We start from the raw sequence: 26,686 nt of genomic DNA, 5'->3' as shown, positions 1-26,686 counted from the left end.
ATCGTAACACATTTCCTGAATGATTACATGGTCTGTTCTTTTCCTAGAGGTCTTCTCACTAAGCGCCCACTCTGGCATTTACCGCATCAGTTTTTTCCACAGTTCAATTACAGTGTGTGTTTTCCCTTTTTTTTCAAAAGTACATTTGCTATTTTTCTATTGGCTGAGGGGAAATAGGTGGAGCTGCAATCCGGAACAGCTCCAGTCGGTAATGAAGTAGGTTAACAGCAAAGTACCGAGCACCGCCGGCTGGGCTGCGCGCGTTTGGACAAGTTGCGCACTGATCTCTGGTCCTTCTCGGTGCGCCATTTGTTCTCGCCAGTAGCGGACCGACCCGTCACCACTCTGTCATGTTCAATCGCAGCTTTAAAACAAGAAGTTCCAGCAGATCGGTATGTAGGCAAGAAAACAACTAAGTTAAAGGTTTGTTGTATGCATCAATTTGCTTTAAATAATTGAAAAGAAAAAACGGATGCGGCATATTTTATCCCTGTTCACTGCTCGTTGAAGACCAGGTCAACCAGGGACCTCTTTCGTTCATTCATTATTTGTGTAACCATTTTTTATTCCACTGATGAGGAGCCAGCATGTTTTGTTGAAGAACTCCACGTATAACACAAGTTCATCATATACAATTTTTTCTTTATGGTGCTTCGAAAGCGATTTAGTTTCTTTAAAGATACCGCAGGTGATGTAACTAGAACATAGCAGAGGACAGTTTGAGCCACTTGCAGTGTTTGTTGTCGACCACGACCCGTCACCTCCTGTTCCTGTTTCTCCAAAAGTTGCACCCTGCAGAGGAGCCGCAGAGAGGGCAGCCATGCATCACCTGTGGAGAGCAGTGTCCTGGCTTTGCTCTGCACCAATGGAGGTAACCGCTTTGCTTCACTACGGATGGGCATTAACCACAGTGATGGCCGCACGGGCCGGTTTCCCCCTGTCGTACCAAAGACGGGGATGCATTCTATATCAAACCACTCATGCACAGGGATCAAGAGATTGGTACACAAATCGATTATTTTCTGCCCTGAAATAGTGACCCCTGAACCGGTGTTAAAGCCCCCCACAATTTGGCAAAGTAACTATTCAACATTTGTTAAACAACAACTGAAGGGTTTGATATTTAAGGAGAAGCATTCGAGAGGAGACTTTCAGACCTCCGGTACTCCAAATAGAATCAGCCAACCGTACTATTGTAAAGAAACCTTTGTTCAGTCCGTGTGTGTTTTTGGACCGCTCAACGCAGCGGGGGGGTTTCCAGCCGGCCGCCTTCCGCAGCCACTCTGTCACCACTCGGAGGACGTAATACGTCGTATGCTGCGAGAAAGACGGCACGCTGTAATGAGAAGTGATCTAGCAATGAAGGGCAGGTGGTTTGGGTTAGTGTGTGTGTGACTAATCCCAGGAATGCAGCGCAAATAGCATCACACACTTACAAGGAGAGAACTGGACATTGTGAGTTCATCGGTATCAGCTGATTCTGATGAACACCAATCACTGGGTAACAAAGTCGCTCTATGAGCAGTGCTGAATTCATCGAAAACGTTGTGAGCTCGCTGTCTCTGTGGTGTTTAGCGTCCAGTGACGATCGGTTTTGCAGAGTTTTGCATTATGAAATCCTACATTGTAATCGGGGGACACAATAAGCCGCTTGACTTGGTCAAGTGAGGATTACGCACGGAGGAGAAGTCTAACATTTTTAAAATTCAGTTGTAATTGGATTTACACTTGCTTGATTTGGTAGCACACCCGGATTAGTCCTATTAACAGTTGTCCCCATAAACACTGAATAAATAGCAGTAAAATGTGCAGCATTTTTGGTGAAAGAAAGGGCCACCAGGTTGGAGCAGGCTTCCTAAAAGTTTATATGAAAGCCACGCATTCTCTCTCTTAGCTATTCTCTCTCTTACTGGTAATCCACAATAGAAAGGGAGGGTCTGAATCATAAAGACCCGCCGGCCGCCGTGCTTTAAAGTCAACTGTTACAGGGCAACAGCTGGCCCAGGAATGCGGCCTTTAATTGCTTGACTTTGCACTCTGACAATAACAAGTAAAGTTTTCCCTCTCCGACAGGCTGGGATAAAACGTTGTCCGTGGACAAGGACTAAATGACCCCGAGTTTTATAGCTGCAACAAAGCTTTGTTTCTGCATAGAAGAATTTCCCCGTCTTTTCTACGAAAAGAAAAAACACATTTTTGCAAGATGTGGTACTGTAGCAATGTGGTGGACTGCGAGTGACTGAGGTTAGAGTTGGGTCCTGTTCATCTGGTGCTAGAGGATTCAAAATGCATTTGGGTTTCTATCATGTTGAACATTTGCTGGCAAAAGCAAGATCAAGAAGGCTCTTTCTGTTAACCTCATTTGAATTCTAATACCAACATGTTCATTGGGAATGAAGCCACCTCAAATGCTGCTTTGTTTCATTTACGTATGATAATCGAATTGTATATCTGCACTCCTGTCTTTTGGTCTCAATTTTTAAATGACGACGGCCTAACTATCACAGCCTGACTGTACTCTCACACAATAAAGAACGCACAACGCTAGTTGGCCGTTTGTCTCTGCGATCTGTTCAAGTTCAGAATTTGTCAAAAGTTGGTCGTCACGGCCACAACTTAGTTTTGTTTGATGTGTCTCGGCCATGTCTGTGTAGTCTTCTTCATTATATAGCAAGCCTAAGCCAACGGACACGCTAGTACCTCTTAGATGTCCAGTTTAACTGTCCTTCCATTCTCCATACTTTTAACAAGTGGGATTGTCAGAAGTCACTGAAGTATTAAATCGATAAACATTTAGTACAAGCACTGTTTTTCCTCCTTTTCGTTTTTTTCCCTTCTTATTCCTCTCCTCTTCCTTACTGTATGAGATGTTCCCACTGAGCTAGCCTCCTGGCGGGATTCAGCCCGGCCTTTTATAGTAAGTTGACTGAGGGTGTTGAAGCATTTCCCATTCAGTGTAAAGAGAGGAGCCAGTCTACTGTTGGTTGTTTAAAATCTCCCGGGCCTACCAAGACACAACCGCCAAGAATTCACCCTGTCACTTGACTCAAGTAAATGGTAAACACACCGGCCCCTTGACTGCAAACATACTGGTACAAAAAGTACTTTCCAAAGAACAACCAGTGGCAGACATATGGGATGAGAGTTTTCTGTGGAGTTCAAGCCTGTTTTTTAAGAATAGACAGAAGCAAATTCACAGTTGATGGATCTGGATGGCTCTCAGCGTGTAGAAGTCCTGGATGACGACTCCCAGGCATCCCCTGGAATCTCTCTGGATGAGGAAAAGGACACAAAGGCCGCTCGGCCCAACCTGCTGTGGGTGAAAAAAAACAAAATACAAATAAAAGAGGAGCTTCTGTAACCTGGCTGCTTGTGCGTCACTGTGCCTGTGTAGCTCAGTAAGCTGAGTGGGCTGCTCCATCGCTGCACAGCGTGCTCCTTTTTGAATTATTAATGCCTGCCTTTGGCCTGATGGATTTTCCTTTTACTAATGAGACTCATTACCAGGCGTATTAGCATGTGCTCTGAGTGTGAACGTGCTACCCGATCGGACCGATCATGTGACCCTCCTCTCGCATGAGCCCGGCGTGTTGTAGAACTGCATCTGATGTGCGTTTAAAAAGTTACACTTGACCCGTTGGTGGGGTGAGGTCAGTCCAGACGTGAATCAGACTACAAAGAAGGATTCATTCCAATGCGATCTTGCCCTTTGCTATTCCTTCATTTCCTCCAACATAAAACTTTACTTAAAGCAGCAGGTTTAGGTCAGGTTGCCAGAGCTGACTGGCGCTGGACAAAGCCTCTCCTTGTATCCAACGCGGCCTTAGCTGAAGCTTTAGCTGGCTACAAGTAGCGGTGAGGGAGGAGGAATAAAAAAGTGGAGGAGAAAAGATGCTTGCAGTAGGACAAGAGGGACTGAGGTTGAGTATTAACCCGGCCCTGAATGGCTTGCTGACGTCTGTCCCCTGGGTAACCTGGTCCGATCTGCATGACACAAGCTATTCACCGTGTTAACAAGACTGCCAGGCAAATAAAACTGTCAACATGTACACAGACACGGCCGAGACGCATCAAACAAAGTAAACTAAGTTCTGGCTATTTTGGCAAAGAAGCCATTGGTGGTTGGAGCCACAGATCAGACGCCCTGCTGATTTATCACTGCAGCTAGTTTTGGTTCAGACCGTACGCTCCTCTACCCTGCTGTCTTTTGGAGGAGAAAGCAGCAACAACACCTGCGATGGCACTCGTCCGGGTCAAAAGGCAAATGACTGAGCTCCATCTCGTATAAATGGTCTGTTTCGTCTTTGTCGTTGGAAGGAAATTTATTCTGAAGGGGTTATATTTTGACAGGTCTGCGGGGTCATGTGATGTATGACTGATGTCCACAGATCATCCAAACCCAGAGAGTTGTGACGCACCGGTATAAATCATAGTTTGACCTTTGCGCTCTCAGACGGTACTGGGCTGAACTTGTCAGTTTCCATCTCTTTTCTCCTTCTCTCCATGTCTGCTTTCTGCTGCTTTTTTCCCTCTGCCCCCCCCGCCCCCTCCTTCCCCAACTTTCTATTTGCCTTTTCACCTTGTTCTTTCATCCTATTGTACCTACACAGAACACGGCCAGTGATTAAACCGTAATGGTACAGACTCTGAGACGAAGCCCGGCCCAGTCCAGCTGGCTGACATCTCGAGGGGCCTCCGATCAGCTGATGAATTCCAGTAAAATACCAGCATCGAAATTCAAGGGCCCGGGCTTTTGCGGCACAAAAACATGCACAAAGGTCAAAGTACTCCTCAGTTCTCCTCCTACCAAATGAGATCTAACGGCGGCCTCGGTAATGATCAGAGGTAAAGACACATTTATCATAAGCAAGCATTCAATCCCAAAAGCTTGGTTTTGGTAGCACAAATCTTGTGAATTGCGAATCTAATAGCATATGAGGTTATTAGATTCACAAGCATTGATAATGATTTATAATTGATGGTGTCTATTGTCTTTTCAGCGGCAGTAGCCTGTCTTCTGTTTGTTTTGGTGCGGTCGAGTGGCCTTGTGTTGGCTGTTTTTGTTTGTAGACCCTATCAGGAGAGTGTAAATGGTCCCTCCCATCTGATTCAGACACAGCTTGTTATTATGACAACTCTAGAGCTGACGGTAGATCTGGGGAAAGAGCAGGCATTTAAGGTATTTTTAACACAATGTTCTGAAATGAAGACGGATGTGTGAGCAGTGAGCTATATGGCATGAAAGCGTGTCGTGTCATCTCATCCACCAGGTGGGGTCCGGACGTGTAACAGGAGATGGGTGAGGTGTTGGGTTGCTCTGTGCTTGTGGTAATTTCTTTAGTAACTCTCTGTATCTCCTGCATTGTTATAAACCACATGCATTTTAATTGATCATTTTAAGCTCTGGTGAAACTAAGAATAACAGTGCAAAAACAGTAGTGGAGTATAATATAGTATAATCCCATTTTCTTTATATTTGTCTCGTTAGTATGAGGAAAAAAACGTGCTTGTGTTGTTCCTGAACAACAGTGCTTAAAGAGTAAAGGAGATGCCGATGTGAGGGATGTGTTTTCACTAGGACATCTCAGAAAAGCTGACTGTATTTAGTCAAAGGTCAGTGTGTCAGCTCAACAATTATCACTGTCATTTACACAATGTTAGCTTTTTAGCTGTGTTCATATTTTCCTGTTGTCTCTCCAGTATCATATTTTTGTATATTTTCTTTTTTTTAATCTCTGTTTTGTAGATACTGGATTAATAAACTAGGTAAAAGAGAGTAGCTATAATAGTTATAGGGAATCAACAAAAAGGGAGGAGCGGTTATCTGATGTCCTCTAATCCAAAGGCCTTTCCGATCTCCGATTTATAATATTGATTTTGTTTAATGAATTTCTTCTCTGGTAGTGAAGCGCACTAAAATGACCAGGAGGAGGCAAACATGTCAAACTTAGGCTCTCTGAAATCCAGTAGTCACTTTAGTTGCTGCCAAGTCCTTCTGTTGCATCCTGATGGGAGATTAAAGGACCAGAAGTTTAATTAAATTGGATTTTGATGGGGTTTCAATGTTTTAAGGGATATAGTTTATAATGCTAAAAGAAAATGCCAACTCAGTAAATTAATAATAATAGCTGCTTGTATTGGCACATACAAATCATCCATCCTTTTATTTAACTCTGTGGTGGCGACAGAGCTACAGGGCTAATTTGTCTACAGAATGACACAAAGCCACCACATTATATGACAACTATTCAGCTATCTAAGTAGCTATTTCAGGAGCCAAAAGACTAGAACGATACAAATCCACGATCAGATACGCAACGACTCCTTAATTTGTACAGAGAGATCGTTGCTGTACTTCTGCATCTAATCAAACCAAACAAACACTTTCATATGGCATTAATAGAGCTTTATTTAATGTGACAGCTGTCTGGATATTGCTTGCTGGCAAATTCTGCAATAGAGCCAGTAGCTTCACTCTGATCCACAGCTGCAGTATCTTCCCTGATTCTCTTATCAAGGTCATCTGAAACAGGTGCTCATGCATTTGGATTAAGACTGATAGGCATCAGAAAATCCTTTTTGCTCCCTTGCAGAAGATGGTGTGTGTGTGTGTGTGCGTGCATGCGTGTGTGTGTGTGTGTGTGTGTGTGTGTGTGTGTGGCTGCATCATATATCTGGTCTCACCTAATTAAAACCCTTCAAACCGCTATTTTCAACTGAACTTGCATCTGAAACCCCTGTAAAATGCCTGTCAGAGGAATGTATAACTAAACTAATGTTGGTCTGGATTGAATCCAATTTTCAAATTTAAAAATAATAAATGAATATGAAGATATTTATTGTGTACAAATGTGTACAATTTTAACATGTTTCTCTGTACACTGCAATTCTTATTTTGCTATTCCACATGTACGGTGCACTATGCACTTTATTGCAACATTATTTGTGTTACGTGTGTTAAGCTCTGCAGTAAATTAATACAACTTGGCTGTGACTTTGTAGCGCTTGCAGCTAGTTATCATTCTTCTCACATTAGCAAACCCCTGTTTTTCCTCCCTTATCTGTGCGCTACCGATGCTAATTCACTCCGGTTTTTGCCCTGGTGCTGATCCATGCATTAATGAAGGCTTAGCGTGCTAAGCTGCCTTTTGAACTGTCTCCGGAAATAAAGGGAGGCGGATTCACTGCCGTCAAATGCAAAGCAGGATAGCATTTACTGTGCTCAGGCCTGCAGTATCGACCCGCCCACCCCGGTAGAGTTCACCCATCTCATGCTGATCATTTCCATGGTTCATTACTCCAGGTAATTTTGGCTGGTGAAAAGCTTTTGACTCCAGCAAACTGCTATCATTTCGCTCAAAAGTTTCTCTTTGTGCTCTGAACAAAAGATATTCTTCCATTGTTCAAGCATTCATTTACTGGATGTTACTTAAAACATTTGGGGCAAGCAATAGTAACACACACTGTCGCGCTACACCCTCTGTTTCTATTTCTCTATTTCTTACGTTCTTACAGTTTCCTTTTTGTAATCGGGTTGCAACTTTAGAACATCCACAGTTTCTCTTTAATTTCCCTTTGTCTGTGTTCATTCATTCGAAATCCGACACATACCCCTGACTATCACGGCATCCACCTCCGCTCACTAACCCTTCATCCGTGCGGACCCGTCTTTCCTCCTCCCTGCATCCATCCAACCATTCACCTTCTCATCTATCCAGAGGGAAGACTCCCAACCCAGTGCCGTGAGGTTATAAGCAGTGCACCACTTCAAAGACTTCTTTGATTCTCTCCCGCTTCATCCCCACCATTATGTGCTGCATGCATGAACTGTAGTGTGCGACTGTCAAAAGTCCAGAAATCAACACCAACTGCTCGCAGCTACAGGGCGACAATTTTCAGAGATCATTACTTTGTTTATAAAGTCAACGTTGTAAGTTAGACATGCTGACAGTTTCTCTTTGACTTCCCCATTACTTTAATTACTTCTCCTATTTTCCTTATAGACCCAAACTCCCAGTGGAACCCAAAGCCTCATTTGTCCAAAGAAAAGGGGCTTGATGACTCAGTGCTAAATTATTTGATTGGTTTATTGATTTTGCAAGCCTATTGATTATTGGTTGGTCTAAGTGGCAATTTGACTTAAGAGAACTGAGTATTGCTTTCTAATATTGAAGAAAGGGCCCAGACAACCAGTCCATCAAACAGCACTGAGGTGAAACCACAAGGCTTATTTGCTGTATTGATCAAAGGTCAAATGTGTCAGCCAGGAAACTAATTGTAGGTGTGTGTTGAATGTTATTTCTATTTGCTGTAATGCACTTTCTTGACTTTTTTTACTCAATTTAACTCTCAAATCTATTGCCGCACGTTGTCTCATCTTTTAAGCCGGATACATTCCGATTATCCACCACGTCTTTCTCTTCCCTCCTCCCCCCCTGTCTCTCTGTCCTGTCTCTGTGATTAGTTGTCATCTGAGGAGTGGGCGAGGTGTCTGCTTAGTTCTTTTCACAGCTCTGCATGCGTCAAAGCTGTACCTATTAGGCTGGATGAGCTATGATGCCGTCCTTGCTTCCGTTCATCTGCTTCACCGACACTTTTTCTTAGTTGTGTGTGTGTGTGTGAGAGAGAACATTGATAGCGGAGAGGCTCTTAAGTGAAGGCTGTAGTCTATGGATGGAGAGGACGCCGGCTCCCATTGCCAAGCTGTACAGGAAACTATCAACTGATCTGGGTGCAGGAAGGAGATGAAAAAAGGCTCTGAAGCATGGCCCGCTTCCTCTGATAGAGGCCTGAAGTAACCAACTTCCTCACTTAGACTTTAGGTCAGCGCACACACACACCAGAAAGAAAATAGGGGGACCATTGGAAGGACTGTGTGTGTTGGCTCATTTATGGCTTTCGCTATTGCCCAAACATTTTACTTATTTTGTAACTTACGTATTTTGTAATCCATAACCCTCAAAAAATCTTCCCTTAACTCTTCTCAGCTGGAAATCTCGGGCCACGGTTTCCTTTTTGAGATTTTCAGTGAAATATCTTTCAGACTGATACCCATGAAACAGACAAGCATGTTACCCAAGGGTTAAATTGTAAGTAACTATGGTGTTGCGATAAAGTTATCCTAATCATAACCGTTCACGGTTGATGGCAAACCTTTACCATCAAAGGTTTGCCATTAACCTTGAACGATTACGATTAGGATAACTTGTCTGGCGAGAGTTTGCATGATTTCTTTTCATCTCAAGTAAAACAAAAAGGTATCAGCTGTACTTTATGTTTGGTGATAATTATAAAAAAGACCCTAAACTTTTACCTGTTAATTAAACATAAGCATGTTGACTTGTTTTACTTTATTGAGCAGGTTAGCATGCTATCATTAGCATTTAGCTTGAACACAGTTTGGACAATTCATAGGTCAAGCTCTATTTTCTGCAATCTCCACTATTTAATTTAGTTTTTTAGTTTTCAAGTATGTACTAATGCGGTTCACAGAAGGATGGATGACATACGTTGCCAGGGTTGAATTCAAACACACAAATGCCATTGTCATAGTGCGTGCTGGAGCTCGTTCAGACACGAAGATTTAGGGAACCATGACATGTGCTTTTAAGGCCTGTGGTTTTCCAGGAGACAGCGTAGGCACAGACATTGAGTCATTTTGGATTTAGATGGATGGAAACGTGAGCCAGTAATGCAGACACCTGACGAAGTTCTCTCAGCAATCTGAAAGAAGCCATCATCGCCCTTATTGCACAAAATCATGTCTCTGTTGCTCCACCTTTAAAACCACTTAGAGCTCTGCTATTCTCTCTCTCGCTCTCCTCTCTGTCTTTTCTTTATCGTTCATCTAGCCAAGTTTATTTGTGCAGGTTGTCAAGGCGATGAGTGTGCTGTAACTTTGCTGCTGCCTTGACAACGGACCAGACAAGTACTGCATTATCAGTATGACAAAAGGAGCAGAACAAATAAGGATAGACGCATAGAAGCAGAAAGAGGCTGCTGCCGCTCACTTGACGTCAGACTTTGCTGAGTGTTTTCTCGCCTTATGGTCGGTAATACAGAGCAGCAAAGGGCTGTGTGGGCAGAGTGATACCCGAGAGAAATAAAAAAAGAAATAGTTATTGGCTGTGGTTTCATGAAATGGGTTTGTGTTCCAGAGCTCAGTTTAAAAGCTCTTTCCCGTTCAGAATGCAATTCTGGGAGCCTTTTTTCTTTTAAAAAGTGTACATTTTAAGGATTCAAAGGATCCACGTTCAATTGATTTAGTCCAAACGCAGTATTAGACAACATCATAACCTGGTTTGAATACATCTATATCCATCTATATATATATATATATATATATATATATAAATTATACATTTAAAACAATTCCCCTGATCCATTTTTAAAGAGCTGGTTGACTCACCAGCAAGGTATCCTTTCACTTTAAGTCCCTCTCTTGATTTATTTCTCAACCCAATACTCTTGTAGTTATGGCTAACAGACAAAATGTAATAAAGAGCTCAAATGAGCTTTGACTATGGCTACGATACCCAACACTGGAAATATGTAGTTACGTTTGGAAAAACTAAATGTGCACCTGGAAATCTAATCAAATTGGCAGGATGCAATTTCACTTTTCACTTTGTCCGAATTTATCAGACGATGATTCACATGAACATTTTCACTGTATCACACATCAATCTCAGTAATGTGCGATCACACTTTCTCTGCTTCCAGAGCTGTTGCGTCAGCCGGTCGGTCACGTGACCGCCTGGGTATCAAGCGGTTTCCCCGAACAGCCATGACAGTGAATATGACTTTGGTTAAGTGCTGCCTTCCCTGCAAGAACAATGCGCTGATCTGCCGAATCAAAAGTCTGTTGTTTGCATGTCAAAGGTCAGCTTTTAACAAGCAAATCCCCCTTTTCTCCCATCTAATCCTTGCATTTGGGGTTTTCCCGCAGAACAGTGCTCATCTCGGGTCAACCAGAACACAGACAGACAGGCGTGACGGTTCCTGATAGCCTGTACAAGCACCGAGATGTACAAGTAGTCATATTTCCACGAAAAAGATCGCTTGGCCCGCAGGTGTAGCCGAACTGTGTCGCCAGCTCGTCAATCCAGTGTTACATCGACATCCGATTACGTCAGAGGATTGATGAAATACAAACATCTGTTCATCTACAGTACTGAACACAAACAACACAGTCATTTTCGGGAGAAATACTTTAATTTGCATTGGGCTTCTGTCCAGAGGCGTACCCATGTCCATCATGACATAATGCAGCAATTTTTTTAATGTTAACTCTTTATGATTCTAACCATCACTTCTTACAAAAAGCAGTACTTTAACTTTGGCAAATGCTAAGTAAAAGTAGCTATCCTGTCTCAGTGGTTTGTACGTTGTGGGCTGTGGATTTGTAAAAGATCACACAAAGGGAAATATTAGCTGAACAAACGTATTCTTATGGTATTTAAGATGTCACTAGTCACTAAGAATTGTCCATATCTCAGTTTTGAGGAAATGCTACCAGGTGTCTATTACTTAACGCAGTGTGTCTTGCTACATTGCAACATGTGGATCATCAGATCATCAGCAGAAAATAACATTACTTCATGTTAGCCAGATGTATACATTTAGAGAAAGAGAGGGAATTCTGACAATTAGCAGATAAGTGCAAGTCATTATTATTGATATACTCTTCTGGATCATAACCCAAGCAACTCAATTCATCTACGAGGAGCTGTATGAAATGCTATAAATTCAAAACACAAAATTGCTTATTTATGCCATATTTGTGAGTGCACATGGAATTTGCACCATAAGAGCTGCATTATACTGTTCCTACTATTACTTCTATTTTCCTACCATTTCCCTGCCAAGCATTGTTCTGTGTTCTTGTGCCCCAGAGGCTCTTGCGCGTCTTCTCTCTACCGACGGTGTCATCAGTCCACGTCTGCTCCGACATTGAGTCGGCTCTTTAGGCCTGTAAAGCTGACTGGACATGCTTAGTCAGGGAGGCTTGTGATCTGGACTGTGTGTCTCTGCATTCTTTAACAGTGAGCTTAGCTTTGCCTCTATTCAACCCCCTTCTGTAAAACGATGTGGCCTCGGGCGTACACACACTACACACACACACACACTCATCATTTACCCCACAGACCGAGTCGCTCATTTGGTGGGGAGATCAAAGACTTTAATATTTATAGGAGGTCTTGGGGTGCAATTTGTTTCCTCGTTTGATTCTGACGAGACCCATTCCGTGTCTGCCCTTTTATTTATCTATATGTTTATTTATTTATCCCCTTTTTAAACCGTCTTCCTCATTATAGCCACTTAAATGTCCTCGCCGAGCGGGAACCTAATAGACATATAATGATCGCCGTGCGAGCGCAGCCGCAGTGAAATGTAAATTGTTTGCCTGCAGCTCTGTTGATGAAACAGGAGGGAGGCAGATTGCAGAAGCCGCAGTGGATGGAAAGTCCTGTCTCCTGTCATGTGGGAACACACGGATCACACTACCTCGGCTCGTGGCCTTAATATCTTTTATGGCGCATTCTGCCATCTGGCCCGCTCATAAGAATCTTGGATTTGTTTGTTTGTTTTTCCCTCTAATGTATTTTAATGGCATTTTCAGCTTCAATCATTCATTATAAGCCGGGGTTTGATCCACATCTGTCAGTGCCGCGCGCGTAATGGCGCCCCAGTCCTTTCCTGATGTGGTTACAAGCCAGTAAAACGGAGCCTCTTGTCATTGATTGACACGTGAGAGTAAATGTCTCGTAATGAGAAGGGAGGGGCGGCACAGGATTGTTGACATTGTGTGTGTGTGTGTGTGTGTGTTTGTGTGTTTATGTGGGGCATATGGAGACAAATAGTAAGTGTTTGGCCTTACTCTTCTTCTTTCTAAATGGATATTGGCGTCCTCACACAGGTGGCGTACGGAGTGTGTGTGGGGGACACGTGGGCAGGTGTTGAATGCTGGAGACTCTTTGTGTAACTAATGGATGTCCTGGGGCAGGTGTAGCGACACCGTAGCTCTTTTTGTTTGTGTGTGTTTGTGTGCGCTGACACACGTGCCTGCCCGTGCTTGGTGGTGTACAAACAATGGTCTCCGCAAAGATTAAACCAGTAATATTTAAGAGCTTGACACCTGAGCCAGAAAGCGGGCCCCAGTTGTTGTTTTTTTCACTTTCAGATGGCGTCCTGCCGAAATAACCAATCTCATGTTCCAATTTGATGCCAATGCACGATGGGAAGATGGCATCGTGACTCCGGTGTAGGGGTGTGTGTGTGTGTGTGTGTGTGCACAAGCAGAATGGTTTGTGTGTGGATGTGTTTGTGTCTATATCTGTTGTTGGTGGTGGAGTTTGTTATGTTGTTAATGTTGTGGCAAAAGAAGCTCACTGCTGATGTTACTGTCTAAATTGTGTGACCTTTAATTCATATGAATGAGAGTGGATGAGGATACATTCCATAGGAATTTAATGTGAAGATTCAAATATTATATTCAAACATGCTACAATTTCAGCCTGTTGCATTCATACGTATATTAAATGGATATTGTCAACATATGCGTTAGTGAGTTAGTTTTGACTTTGAGTTGTCGTCATCCGGCTAGCGTCAGCCACAGAGTCTTTATTCTGTCTGGTCTGATTAATGAGGTGGGACAACGGAAGGGAGAGTGAACGGGTCTGCTACCCAAACACAATAGACCAAGACCGGACTGTTGCTGAGACACACACACGCTCGCAATTTTATTTTGGTTACTCGCCAAATGAATGGTCCAGCAGGTTATAATGTGGGGAACTGGAGTCTCATCCATAATCTATGGCTGTACACAAAGGTCTTATTCCCAGAAGTCTGCCTGTATTCCCCCATCCCCAAATTCCCCCCAGAGGGGACGGAACGGTGATGCCGGCCGACATCGAGCTGCACAAGTCTCTGCTGCTTGACAGCTGCGGAGCATCCAAAGAGCACTCTGCGTTTGGCGGGGCTCCCGGAGCGTGAGCGTGCTTGGCCCAAAAAGTGTACAGTCGTGGTTGGCCAGCAGAGGAGAAACCGTCACGCTCGCGTCCAGCATCACTTGTGTTGTAAGCAGATTCTCGCCCTGGTGTTTGGAAGTGTCCCTTTCATAAGTGAAATGGTGCATGTTGCTTATTTTGACCTCTGAACTTGTCACCCTTTAAAAAAAGTCAACTTCTAAACCATTGTCACACCTAAAAGTTCTCAAGCTTCAGTTTTGGGATTTGACAATAAAATGCAACCATTTAAGAGACAATATTATCTTCTTAATTGCTGAGAGTGTGTGCGTTTGTTTAACTAGAAGCTGAGTCACACCAATCCCCCTGGAAGCCATCTGTTGTTTGACCTCCTCCTCATCGACACACAATCAGCCTCCACAGGTCCTACGTGTGTGTGTGTGTGTGTGTGTGTGTGTGTGTGTGTGTGTCCATGCCCGATGATTCGGTGTGTTTGTTTGTGTCTACGGACCGCGACTGTCAGTCAGTCCTCCCGGACCAGAAGAGTGAGGGCAGGGGCGTCATTAGCAAAGGCCGAGCATAGCCTCGTTTAGGGTTAATAGGGTCACGCTCCTGCCAAATGTGCACATGTGGGACTTATTTTAGTCCAGAGGTTATCCTGGCAGAGGGGGCGGCTAGTTCTGGGGTTCGCTGGCTAAGTGGGCATCCGTCATGATCATATTTCAGAGTGCTTTCATTCGTCGATTCGGGGCCGGTATTGGAGTCATTGCAATTTAGGGAGATAATTGAAATTTGTCCCATTAATCTAAAAAAAACTGCATGAAGAAATGAAGAACGATGGGCACTGAGAGATGAAGTGCTCCTCAGGGTTTCTCACAAGTTTATTGAATGATAAAATTTCCAACTTTTTTATCCGCTGTTCATATGTTCAATAAGCCTAAAAAACCTTTGTATTTCATTGACTTTCATTGACCTCGATCAAGAGAAGGGTGGGAGAAAATCCACATCTCTCTGTGTAGATTGTATTGTCTCATTGCTTTGTAATATAGTTGAAGCTTCATTGACATTTAGCATCCATTTTCTGGCCATCTTTGCAATCAATACACGGAATGCGCGGTGGAGAGATGCAGAGGCGCCATATGCGGCTGTAAGTCCCACTGACCCCTAAAGCACTATGGTCTATTGAACTAAATACGTCCATGATTTACCAAATGAACATTATGCTGTATTGAAGAAGACGTGACACTACTGATCGAGACCATTTACTGATGTTTACGTTGTTCAATAAATCGAGGGAGCAGAAAGGTGTTTTTCTTGTAGAATTCCATGCAATCAGACTTCTTTTTGCATTCAGGGGACTCACCGTCTGTTCGCCAGTAGAGTTTTTAGGACACTTCTCTCAACCCAGTTAAACAGTAGTTTTTGCAGCATAATGTGATACAACACTCTCAAACATCAATTGGAAGAATCATGTTCATTGCTGCCAGGAGGCTTTGAAGCTGTTCTTTGATTTGATCTCTATTTTTAATGAAAGCGTGTGCAGCGCTAAAATTCATCACTATATCAAAATAGGCAATATTTAGGCAGTTTATTGTATATTTTGAGCTCTTTGGCCAATAACAAACACTGAATCACACCAACCACACCTCTGGCCAGTGCGCAAACAACTTGAGACCTTTTTGAAGTTATGTCTGCGTTCTGTGTTTCAATACAATCTTGAATGCAAGCAGTGTCCAGCTCCTGTGGGGAGCGATTAATCACTGAAGGCACGGCGCTATGAGTGGGCGAGCTGGATCAGTCTTGGGGTCAGTTTACTTATCAGTCCCTTGGCTAAAACCTTTTTTTAGGTGCTCTGCTTTTAAAAAGCTTGAGGTAAACACTCTAAAGGAGATGCTCTTTGTCACAGTGATGAATGTGTTTTCTTCAGTTCAAGCCGGAGTATTTTTACACCCACTCAGATGCTGTTCTTTTCTTGTTTTTCTTCTCTCCTGCGTCATGGCAGCCTCTTCGTCAACTATCCTCCTTGATATTTCTGACCGTCTTTGTGGCGTGAGTCATAATGCGACAGCAGGAATTTATTACTTGGGGTTTTTGGCTCCTAAATGGAAAAAGTTTGAAGCAGGAAGCATAAAACAAGCTCCTGTCGTGAGCTGCTGTGAGCGATGGGAAGTGTTTGCTGTTGATGCCTTGTCTTATTTTCTTCACATCCTTTTCAACACTAAAATAAACATCCAGCCTTGAACCAACAGCAATACAGTACTGGCCGGTATGAAACGGTCCCTCTCTGCATTGTTTAAATCTCACAGCTGCATCCAAGTGGTATTCATCTGCCGTTTGCTCGGTAGCTCTGTGTAGTCTACAGTTCCCTGGACAATGTAAGTGACTAAGTGGCCAAGACGTGCAAAACAAGTCCGGGTTACTGCGGAGGGCTGCTCTCTGCCAAAACCGTCCAGTCTTTTGGCTTTATTAAGGCGTCGCCTCTGATTAAATCATCCCAGAGGATCGCTTGGTTTGTCTGATGAGAACACCCCACACGGGTGGGGCTTTGATGTAGAGGAAACTATGCTTGACTGAAAGAGACCAGGGTGGAGAGGTCACATCATCACCGGCTGAGTTTGAGAAGTTGCAGAGGCAGTGTTTTAGCGCTCTGTCTTCTCAAGTTTTCCGAAAGGACAGAGAGAGAGGAAGATGGGAATGAAGATGATGAGAAAAAAGGTGCGTGTGTGCGCGTGTGTGTGTGTGTGTGTGTGTGTGTGTGTGTGTGTGTGTGTGTGTGTGTGTGTGTGTGTGTGTGTGTGTGTGTGTGTGTGTGTGTGTGTGTGCTTGGTTTGCAGGGGCTGTACGAAGATTTCACATTGATTTACATTTTCCTACCTTTTGAAGTGCAAAAGACAACCTTGTTTTAATTTCAGCTAATGAGTGCTGAATTTTAGAAAGGGATATTTTTCGTTGGGGTGATGAAAGTTTTTCAGGTGACAATTAGCAATGGAAGTGCTATGGATAAAATAGCTGACCGCAGTGTTTCTTCTCATGAGCTTTTTACAAATCTGCTGAGAACAACTTTTAATGAAGCAGCGAGAAGTAAGAAAAGGGGCGGGATTTACTTTGTTTCTACGGTTTGCATCTTGTTTCTGAATCTGTTTGCTGCATTGCTGCCCAGTTATATAAAGTCAAAATGTCCACTTTGAAAAACGTCTAACTGACGAGGATTATTGGGAAACATTGTTAATGCTATTCGATCCACATGCGCTTTTTCTGCAATAACAGAATAAAAAGGCCATGAAAATGACTTGTGACCATTATGTGTAGGTTTCAGCCTCTCCAATAAGAATATCCGTTGGCTTCCTTTCATTTCATGACATTAAAGATTTGACAGTACAAAAAAATACATATAGATAGGAATAGATGACTGGAACAAACTAATTTGCATGCCCGATACAATTACAACACTCACATCTTCTATGTTCTAATATTCAGCATCTCCTGAGATTTAATCAAGCATCTCATTATCTGCCAGTCAATTTTCTGCCTTAAATCAAAAAATTAATTTGAGTTTACAGACTTTTCCCAGAAAAATATACAACAACTTCTTCTTTGTGTTTGTAGTGTTCCAGACTGAAGCCCAGAGTAAATTCCTCTGCTCATTTTATCTGTTTATCTTTTTATCTGTCGCTGATGTATTTTATTACATACAATCTTACAACAAAAACAAATGACAAATGTTGTTTCCATCAGCAGATTTTCATCTATTCCATTGTTTTGAGGTTTCCCAGTCTGGTTTAATAAAACGCACTGTCCAATATGCAGCTGACACAAAGCAATGTACTGCATGGCAGCGCTCCAAATTAATGCTGGGTCTTTCAGGCCATTTGTATTTTCTCTGTGTCCGAGCTCGGCCCGTAGTTGACAGCTTTCTCTAATGAGATTTTTTTTCTCTCCGCCTCCTCCGTCGCGCTTCACGGCGCCACAAGGGAATCTTTTAAGGCAGATAGAATCCCTGAACCACAAAGGAGAAAGCCGGGACACAGACAGGACACCGGCATGGAGAACGACAGTCCGGGAGGACGGAAGGAGGTGGAGGCTGATGGGGGAGATGGGGAGACAGAAAGGGACCAATGCCTAACTCTTCTGCCTGAGTCTTTTTCAGTCGAAGTGCTGATGTTCATTTCATATTTGAATATCAACCCAAACTAATACAGTTTAAGATGATCGCCAACGGTTTAGCCAAGGACACATTTCACTGTTTGTTGGGCGGACGGGTTTGATGTCTCATTGAAGGGATCATGACTACGCATGATTGAAGTACTTTATTTCAGCACTTTGTAATTATCTTTATTAAATTATCTGTATGTTAGTTATTTTTAAATATTATACAACACTGTTGTAAATTAATTTACAGCATTTCATTAGGTATGTGTACCACTGTTGACCTGATTGGATCGCTCATTTTTTTCACACATTCAGCTCCCCCAGAAAATGACTTTTGTGATCCCAGTAATCTTCAGGTTGTGCTACTTTGGTTATAACCGAAATACCTGCAAAAACTAGAATGCATGTTAACACCAGATGTGCAGGGGTCATTTATTTGTGGGTTTACATTGCCCCATCTATCTAACCACCATCTAGCCATACAGGCAGACAACCCCCTCCCGCCATTGTGACTGATGACTTCTTCTCACCGCCAACAAATCATAATGAGCCCATCGACTTCCTTTTATGACGCCTTTTTTCCCAAAAGCAAAAGCACAATGGGAAGACTTAATGGAAAAGCGAGTAAATTCACCGTAAATTACTTTCTTTATCGTTTGCGAGAGAAAATCTGGACACAGTGGGAGGGAGGGAGGCAGGGGGGAGGAGGGGGTGCTGTGAAACGTCAGGTTGGTAAGGAAAGGTGCATATACAGGTAACAGAGGGATTGCATAATGGTGGAGGGGTAACCCCATCCTCGCCATTGTTACAATCCTGCTGTGCTGATGTGTGCGCTCGCAGTGCAGCATGGGGGGTCTGACTTTTAGCCCGCTTCCTTACAAAAGCCTCCTGGATCATTCCCTTTGTTCTTTCTCCTTTCCTTTCACTCTTCCTCTCTCGCAGCGTGTCCTCCTCGGAGAGGGAGAGGTTGATTCATGACATCTGCTTGACTAGAATTGGATGGTGGACATCCCTCGTGGCCCCCGGGAAACGCATCTCTGGTATTTTCCTCCATGCGTGATTCGTCTGGATTGAGGGATGGGGGCTGTAGAAAGGGAGGAGAGATGAGGTTTGGATTAAAAAATAGATTAAACTAAAAATCACAAAAGAATATCAAAAGGAAAACTCCCTTGTTTACAGCTGAAATGGCTCCCTGAGCTATCAGCAATTATATAGAGAGAGGAGGAGGAGGAAGAGAGAAATGTGGAAAGAGACTGTGAGCGAATCACCTAATGAGAAATGGAGGGAAAGTGAGGCTATAAAGAGAGAGGAAGGCCAACATCAAGCCTTTTTAAACTGGCAGGCGGCTGCCAGAAAGCTTATTGCCTTGTTTCCATCTAAGTGATAGGCCGTCTTAAACTCTTGTCTTCCTTCAATATCCACTTTGACTGTTTCCTGTCAAAATGTAGGTTACACCCACTGATAGTAGAGGAATCAGGCACTTTGGCAGCTTTCTGTTAAAGCCACTAAAGAGAAAGGATTTCCTTTGTCACGGTGAAGTTATTGACCCCTTTTACTTGGCTTCTGTTGAACGCTAAGTCAGAATACAGAGGATGATCTGGCCATATGGCTTGAAAGACTTATTGATGGGACAAGTGGCTTCCTCACAGTGAGGCTGATATACAACATCTGGTTAACTGGAACAGGATTTTGCACATACGGGGAATTCAAGGGAGACGAACATCGGCTGCTGCCAAGAGATGTTCTCAGTTTTTACCGTGTAAAAACGTGCTTCACCTTTTCCTTTCTGAAGGAAAGGAGGCTTTATGTTTGCCGTAATGTTCTGTCAGCTAAGCACTCAAATAATCGCCGAGATCTGGCAACACAGTGACATTGAAACAAACAAGACAAGAACGACAGGAAAAATGCTTCGTCAGATGGTCGTTGTAAGTTGTTTACAGGATGTTTCTTGCTCTTGTGACTCCTTGTTATTGCCACATTTCCAGATTGCACCAATAATGTTACAGGAAGAGGAACGATTAGAAAAAAACATTAATGGAGACCGTCGTCGAGGGGGAAAATAATCTGTGTGTGAATTGTCGTCCAGTTAACACATCTTCATCTAGAATGTGTCGTCCATCTACTGGGTTCTGATGAAGACGAGCAATGAGTCTGGACGACTGATGGTTGTGTTTAGTCCCGCTCTGTTGAAATGATGGACTGATGGTTAGTGGGTGTTATCTCCTTTTCCATTTAATACCCCCAACTTAAATCCCTCCCTGCCCCCCAATGCTCTTCCTTAAACAGTGTCTGCATTATGCATGGCCCAGAAAGGGTATCATACCAGATATGAAATATGCATGAGTCCTTGTGCTTCAGCTCTCCTCCCCAACTCCTGTTTCATTACCCCAAAAGGAAGGGATCATTTTGTGTTGTCTGACCGTGTTAGGGGCTAGGATCAATGCTGTCTGTGTGTGTGTGTGTGTGTGTGTGTGTGTGTGTAGTAGACACAGTAGTGTTCTTTCAGATGGCAGCTGAAATGGTAGAGTGGATGGTGGTAACAGAAACAAGTACAGGATTAAAGAGTGGCCAGAAAATGTTTTCAGACTCTAATACTGGTATACAATTGAAAACAGGATGAAGGAACCAAAGAGCGAAGTTGGCAGTGGGAAAACAAACGGCGACAGATCATGAAACAGAAGGAGACTCTTGTGGGACTGTCAATAAAAGCAATATCCACTGATTGATTGTGTCATTGTGTCACACGGAGCTGATCCATGGAGACCTTGTGTGTGTGTGTGTGTGTGTGTGTGGGGGTGGGGGGGTGTCTGTTTGTGTGTGTGGGGGGCGTCGGGGCCTCAGCTGTTATCAGGGGATCACGAGCCTGTTTTGGGAACACTCCAGAAATCCCATATTGTGAAGCCACAATCACCACAAAGGTTGAGCCTCTATTTTGTGGGAATTTCTTTGGCTCCTCCACGCTGTTCTCGATATCCGATTGTATCTGTCATGTGGGCACCGGAGAGCGATGGCTCTTCGATGAGACGGGAGCAAAGTATTTCCTGTGTGAGAGTTTAGGGTTGTTACGCTTGGAAACTGTTATTGACGGAGGTTTCCTGCAGTTTTCCCCCCTCTGAGTTGTGCGGACTCGCCGTTAGGGTTTGCATGGCGAGAGGCTTTCAGCCACAGTTCATCGCTGTGGTGGTAATGATTAACATCTCCCCCCTACGCAGACGCACAGCTGTACACACATATACACACACACACACACAACCTGGTTTCTGTAGGAAAGAGCAAAAAACGTGTGTGGTTGGATCATGAATGAGACGCTTGAGTCACTGAGGTATTTTACAGAAGGTGGTGACCATCCATGTGCGCACACACAAACATGACCCCACATGCGGATAATCAAAACGGGTCAGAGTTCACTCTGGTCGTGGCCTAATCAGACAAGGCAGTGTTGGTGTGTCAGAATCTGATTTCATCCTATTTTATTCGTCAGTGTGGAAAAGGCATGTTTGATTCCCAACATGAAAACACTGCAGATGGACGGTCTGCGATCACAGCCAGCGGGGGATTACTCAGCCAGTGTGTGTACATGAAGGTGTGCGTGAGTGTCTGAGAGACTGTGGCGTTCCTGTTAATGGGTGATAATGTCATGACTGGAAGACGATTCACCAGGCAATTTGAATTTGAGAAAAAAATTGAGCAATTACCTTCTAACTTGCAGCAAAAGAACCTTCAACTTCACATTTGACCGTACAAAGTCAGATTTGGATTAGTATTTGGATTAGATTCTTAGTATTGGTAAACCATCATAGTCATTGTAATTTGATGCTTTTGTTTTGAGTTCAGTGAGTCCATCATCTGAGATGCATTTCATTTATCACCATCACCTCCTGGCAAGTGATGAAATAACACGTTGAGCTCTCATCATTCATTTTCATAAAAAGAAAAGATGCTACAGTTATTTCCAACAGATTTTTTTGTATATATTTCGTATGTGCTGTCTTCCTGTTTGGTTGATATCCACTCTGCGGGGTATATTATCCAGTGTGTACTCTGCAGCAGCTGGACCGGACGGCTAATGATGACACAGTGACTAACTGGGGAGACTATGAAAGTAAGTGTGGGAGTGCGTGTGAATGTGCTGGGAGCATTTGTGCTTGTGTCCACTCTTACCCAAAGCTTTAAGATGTATTATGGGAGTGAAGTGGGAGCAGATTAAAAGATGAGAGAGGAGAATGTTTTACAAAAGCTGCAGAGGAAACAAAAAACGCTCATGAACTTAATGGCTAGATTTTCCATTGTGTTGAGCTCATTCCCCTTATTTGGGAGTTGTGTGTGTGTGTGTGGGGGGGGGGGGGTGTGGTGCCTCTTCACTATAGACATGGGCTGTTGTGAAATCCAAGCTCTCCTTAAGTAGAAGTATTTTCTCTCAGGAGCTCATGAGGACGTTGTTAACTCTGCGTGCGTTAAACGGGGGCATTGGCTATTGAGTTATTGTCAAAGTGACAGACAGCGTCTCTTCTATTTTTTTTTTCTCCTCTCCTTCCTTTTTTGTTTCCTCGCTTTTCCGTTTCTCCCCCCCCCCCCCCCCCCCACCCCTCCCCATTCTTCTTCGGGGCCACGAAGAGCTCGAACAGATCGGAAACAGCTGTGAAAATTATTCTGTCTAACAAGGGCCAATCTTGGCTTCTGCGTTCGTTGCGGTGCCTCAGACTTTGTTTTTCACCGAGAAAAGCACATTGCCTGAAAAATCCCCTCAAAGCTAGCTGTGTTTCTTTTAACCCTGGTCCCGCGTGTGTGTGTGTGTGTGTGTGTGTGTGTGTGTGTGTGTGTGTGTGTGTGTGTGTGTGTGTGTGTGTGTGTGTGTGTGTGTGTGTGTGTGTGTGTGCGTGTGCGCTCTGCAGGGTTACCAATATGCAATGGATACCACAGTGTCTGCCAAAAGGCCGAGTGCCAGGCCAGGGAGAAGAGAAGAGCGGGTGCAGCTCCCCTCTCTTCATCCCTCTCTATTTTAGTCTCTTGACTTCCCTCCCGGCCACACAGCCCATTTATTCTCCTTTCTCCTTCTTCATCACTGTTTTAAAAAAATTAATTATCCTTTAAATACGAGCACAATAAGTTCAGTCTGCCTCTCTCCTCTTCTGTATTCCATCTTTCTCTCTCTCTCTCTTTCTACATGGCTCTTGGCTGAAGCGTTCAGCTCGTGGTCTTGGGCCTCACCGCTCCTCTCATCACATACAGCACTGTCTGAGAGGGAGAAGCAAAGCCAAGCCAGCGAGCCGAGGGAACCGAAGAAACCATGAGATGATGAGTTCACTGCTGAGCTGTGTGGACGTACCCGGTCACGGGACCAATTCCAGCCCTTTTTTTTGTGGCTGCATGTGATAAGCGTGGCCTTGAGGAGCGTCTCCAAGACATCAGTGATTTCGCAAAGCTTCCATAAAGATATTATATTTAACAAAGTTGTCTTTTATTCTGGCAAGAATACATCTTCATCGAAGGTTTTCTGAAGGGGAATGTTTCTCTTTCAATGCACATTTGAATTTTGAACGCTGATCATTCCTTCTTATGTTCTGCTCATTTCCAACACAATTGACTAAAATAACTGCAGCTCTCTTGTGCAGCTTTTTGCTTTCTGTAAAAGTCTTGCTCAGTGTTGCGTTCCATGAATACCAAAGCAACCTTGTTTTGGAAAGGTAGTCATGGCAACTGATGATTTTAGTACAGCTTTCATACTTTATTTGCTTGAACCATTATATTGTTCAGCTACATTCTTCTATATAGGCATGAAAAAGGTTCTTTTTCAGTGATAATACAATAGAAAACATTCATTATTTAAGCTATCCAGTATTCACTCTCAACCAACTCAACCATGCATGTTTACATATACTTTAACCTGAGTCTGAGTCAAATAAATAATAACAATTTGTGTTTTAAAAAACGAATATTCTGGATCCCCTCTCGTTGTATATAATGTCACAGAAATGGGTTATTGTGAGATTTCCTCCAACAAAAATGGATATAACATAAAATATAGAATACGCTGCTATTTGGCTTTAGACCTCTTTGTCTAAAAAATCATCTCGTTTTCCTGCGGCAGTTTCTCTCTGTAGGCCTGCGGCCCCTCTCCTCCCTCTCTCTGTGGGCCCGGAGGATTGATTGATACCTTCATTTGTTCCTGAAGAGGGCAGAGGGGGATAAGTACGTGACTTATCCTCTGTGTCTGGAGAGGGGCGTTTTTTTGTTGTTTTTTTCTCCTTTTCTTTCCATCCTTTTTCCTGGACGCACCTCAGGCCCTCTTCACGCACATTTTGTTTTCAACTGTGATAAATGATCTCATTCTTTTGAGAAGCATTTAGTAGGTTGTTAGGAAAGTGAAGTACGGGGACGCTTTTTGTCACAAGAGCGCTCTTGCATGCAATCAGGCGGTGCCTGGTTATTTTTGCTTTTTTCCTCACTGTAAATGGTACCAATTTGGCCTGGCACACCAGGGGGATTCTTGGCATATTTTGGGCCTGATTGTAAGCTTTTGTACCAGTTTTGATTGACGTGGACCACAGCAGTTCAGTTTCCATAGAAGCGGCAACACAACATGAGGCTTTTTGCCTGTAATTGCTGTAATCTTGGGATAGTGTGAACACACTTGGCGTCTTTCTGTCCTCCCATGTGTCATTGTCTTCACCACTGTGTCTGTGCTTGTTAAATGTAAATGTTATGTGAATACCTGGAAATCTTCAGCAGGAACACAACACAAGCCTTTGTTGTCAGGTGCAGACGGGAGCCGCCTCTCTTGTCTGCAGCGCTGCTTGTTCTCCAGAAAGCCCTCGAGATCCACAGCTGTGAGTCCGGCTATCACACACTCCTCAGAACTGTAAGGGCGCAGTGGGAGCGCCGCAGAAGACGTGATGACATTCTGCCCACATCATCGTTTCTGTAGGTGCCAGAAACCTCAGACTGGGCGGAGATAGATCCCTATTTCCTGTGTTCACGCTCATCCTCGCCACTCATTCACCCTCCCTTCAGAGTTGAACATTTTTGGCCTGGGTTAGTTTATGAGTGCAAGGTACCGGCCAACCTGAGCTGATTTAAGTTATCCGCTCCTCACTGAACGTACATTAGCAGCTTGACTACTGAGGGGATTGTGCACTAGCGCTCTCTGTGAAGGTCAAGATCAGTTGCGTTTCAGCTGAAGGCACCTTGCTTTATATTGTAACGGATGGAATCAGTTTTTTCTTCAACCCAGACCAGAAGTCGTACAAGTTCAAAGCAGAATGTGAATGTAGATCTCAATGTCAATGTAGTGATTCCCATTCTGCGATGCTAACTGTGATGTAGGCAAAGCAAGCAGGTGGTCTTTGAGTTGGGATGGCTTTGTCTCAGGTTTTTACCCGAGCAATGTTTGCACCGTAGTTCGCTTGGTCCTTTGCCGTAAACTTCCATGAATAGTTTCTGCTTCATGATGTCAAAAAACGGTTGTGCGCAGGTTGGGAAAGCGTTTAAGAACAAATACTGACTGCCGTTGACAGGCAGTGGGAGGGGGTCAATGTTTGCCCTCTCGGCGACCGGCTTGCTGGTCACCCCTGATTAGGTTCGTCTTCTGAAAAACTCCCTCGCTCGCGCTCTTTTAATTACAGTTGCCGCTTTCAACGCGCTGAGCGTCTGCGAGCAGAACCTCCCTTCTCTGTTTCATCACCTCCACTCAAGTCATCTGCTCCTTTTCCCTCCCCCCTTTCTCTCATGCGCTCTCTACCGCTCCAGAAGGGATGAAAACAGAATTTTTCAATTAGGGGGAGCCGTTGAAAGTGTGCTTGCTTCAGGCTGCAGCACTGCTCCTGCTCTCTGCCCCCTCTGAGATCCTCCTGTCAGTTCGGTGCGTTTCCTCCCCCCTCCGTCTCATTCCCAGCACAGCCAGGGGGGAAGCGGGAAGCGGTGAGTAACTTTTAAACATTTTCATCTCCTTCATTCAGCGGCGGATTTGTTCGCTGCCGGCTTCTGGGGGCGCTGATTGGACAAGAGTTGTCTTTGGCAGGGAGTCAAGACTCCCCCCCCCCCCCCCCCCCCCCCCCCCGAGTTGTGTAAATTCTGCATTTTGACACTTTCATTCAGGATAGCTGAGCCCCTCAGCGACTGGGTAGTTTTCTTAAGGACACTGTTGACTTATCTTGACTATTTAGAAATGTTTTTGTTTTGGGAGGGCATGCATGCCGTGACTCTTCACGGCAGGCAATCTACAGTGTGTGTGTTTGTGTTTGTGTTGTATGTCTTGCTTAATCTATCCTCTCACATGTGTGAGTTTAATTTAATGAAGTTAAGTCGCAACTGACCAGAACCAGGATTTTTGTCATTCCGGTCCCCAGGGTGCTGCTTTGTTGCTCTTCCAACACAGAAACACAGAAGAGAAAGGAAAGGAAGAGAAATGGCTAAAGGTGTAGTGATGGATTGAGTTAAAAGAGGAAGGGAATATAAAAGCAAGTCAACAGCAGTGCCCTGTCAGCTCAGCTGTTTTGATTTCGGCAGGCTGACAGCCCAGAAATTTCCCAGCATATCACAGCTGTGCGAGATGCCTTCCCCTTTTTATTTTT

General features: G+C 43.9%; 1 protein-coding gene across 2 annotated transcripts in view; it reads left to right on the top strand.

Moving 5' to 3' along the window:
* Positions 1 to 169: 169 nt before the first annotated feature.
* prickle2b (prickle homolog 2b) overlaps positions 170 to 26,686 on the top strand; it is a 65,144-nt gene continuing 38,627 nt past the window's right edge. The window contains exons 1-2 of one of the 2 annotated variants that reach the window (XM_040202925.2): positions 170 to 392; positions 786 to 871. In XM_040202925.2, coding sequence (XP_040058859.2) covers positions 351 to 392; positions 786 to 871 — 128 coding nt within the window. In that variant the 5' untranslated portion in view covers positions 170 to 350. Of the gene's footprint in view, positions 424 to 785; positions 872 to 26,686 lie in introns of both variants that reach the window. The other variant, XM_078091566.1, reaches the window with a different exon arrangement.

Source organism: Gasterosteus aculeatus, chromosome 17, assembly GCF_964276395.1.
Source record: "Gasterosteus aculeatus chromosome 17, fGasAcu3.hap1.1, whole genome shotgun sequence".
Classification (NCBI taxonomy): Eukaryota; Metazoa; Chordata; class Actinopteri; order Perciformes; family Gasterosteidae; genus Gasterosteus; species Gasterosteus aculeatus.
Note: the sequence above shows the minus strand (reverse complement) of the source record. Positions and strands in the feature narration are given on the sequence as shown.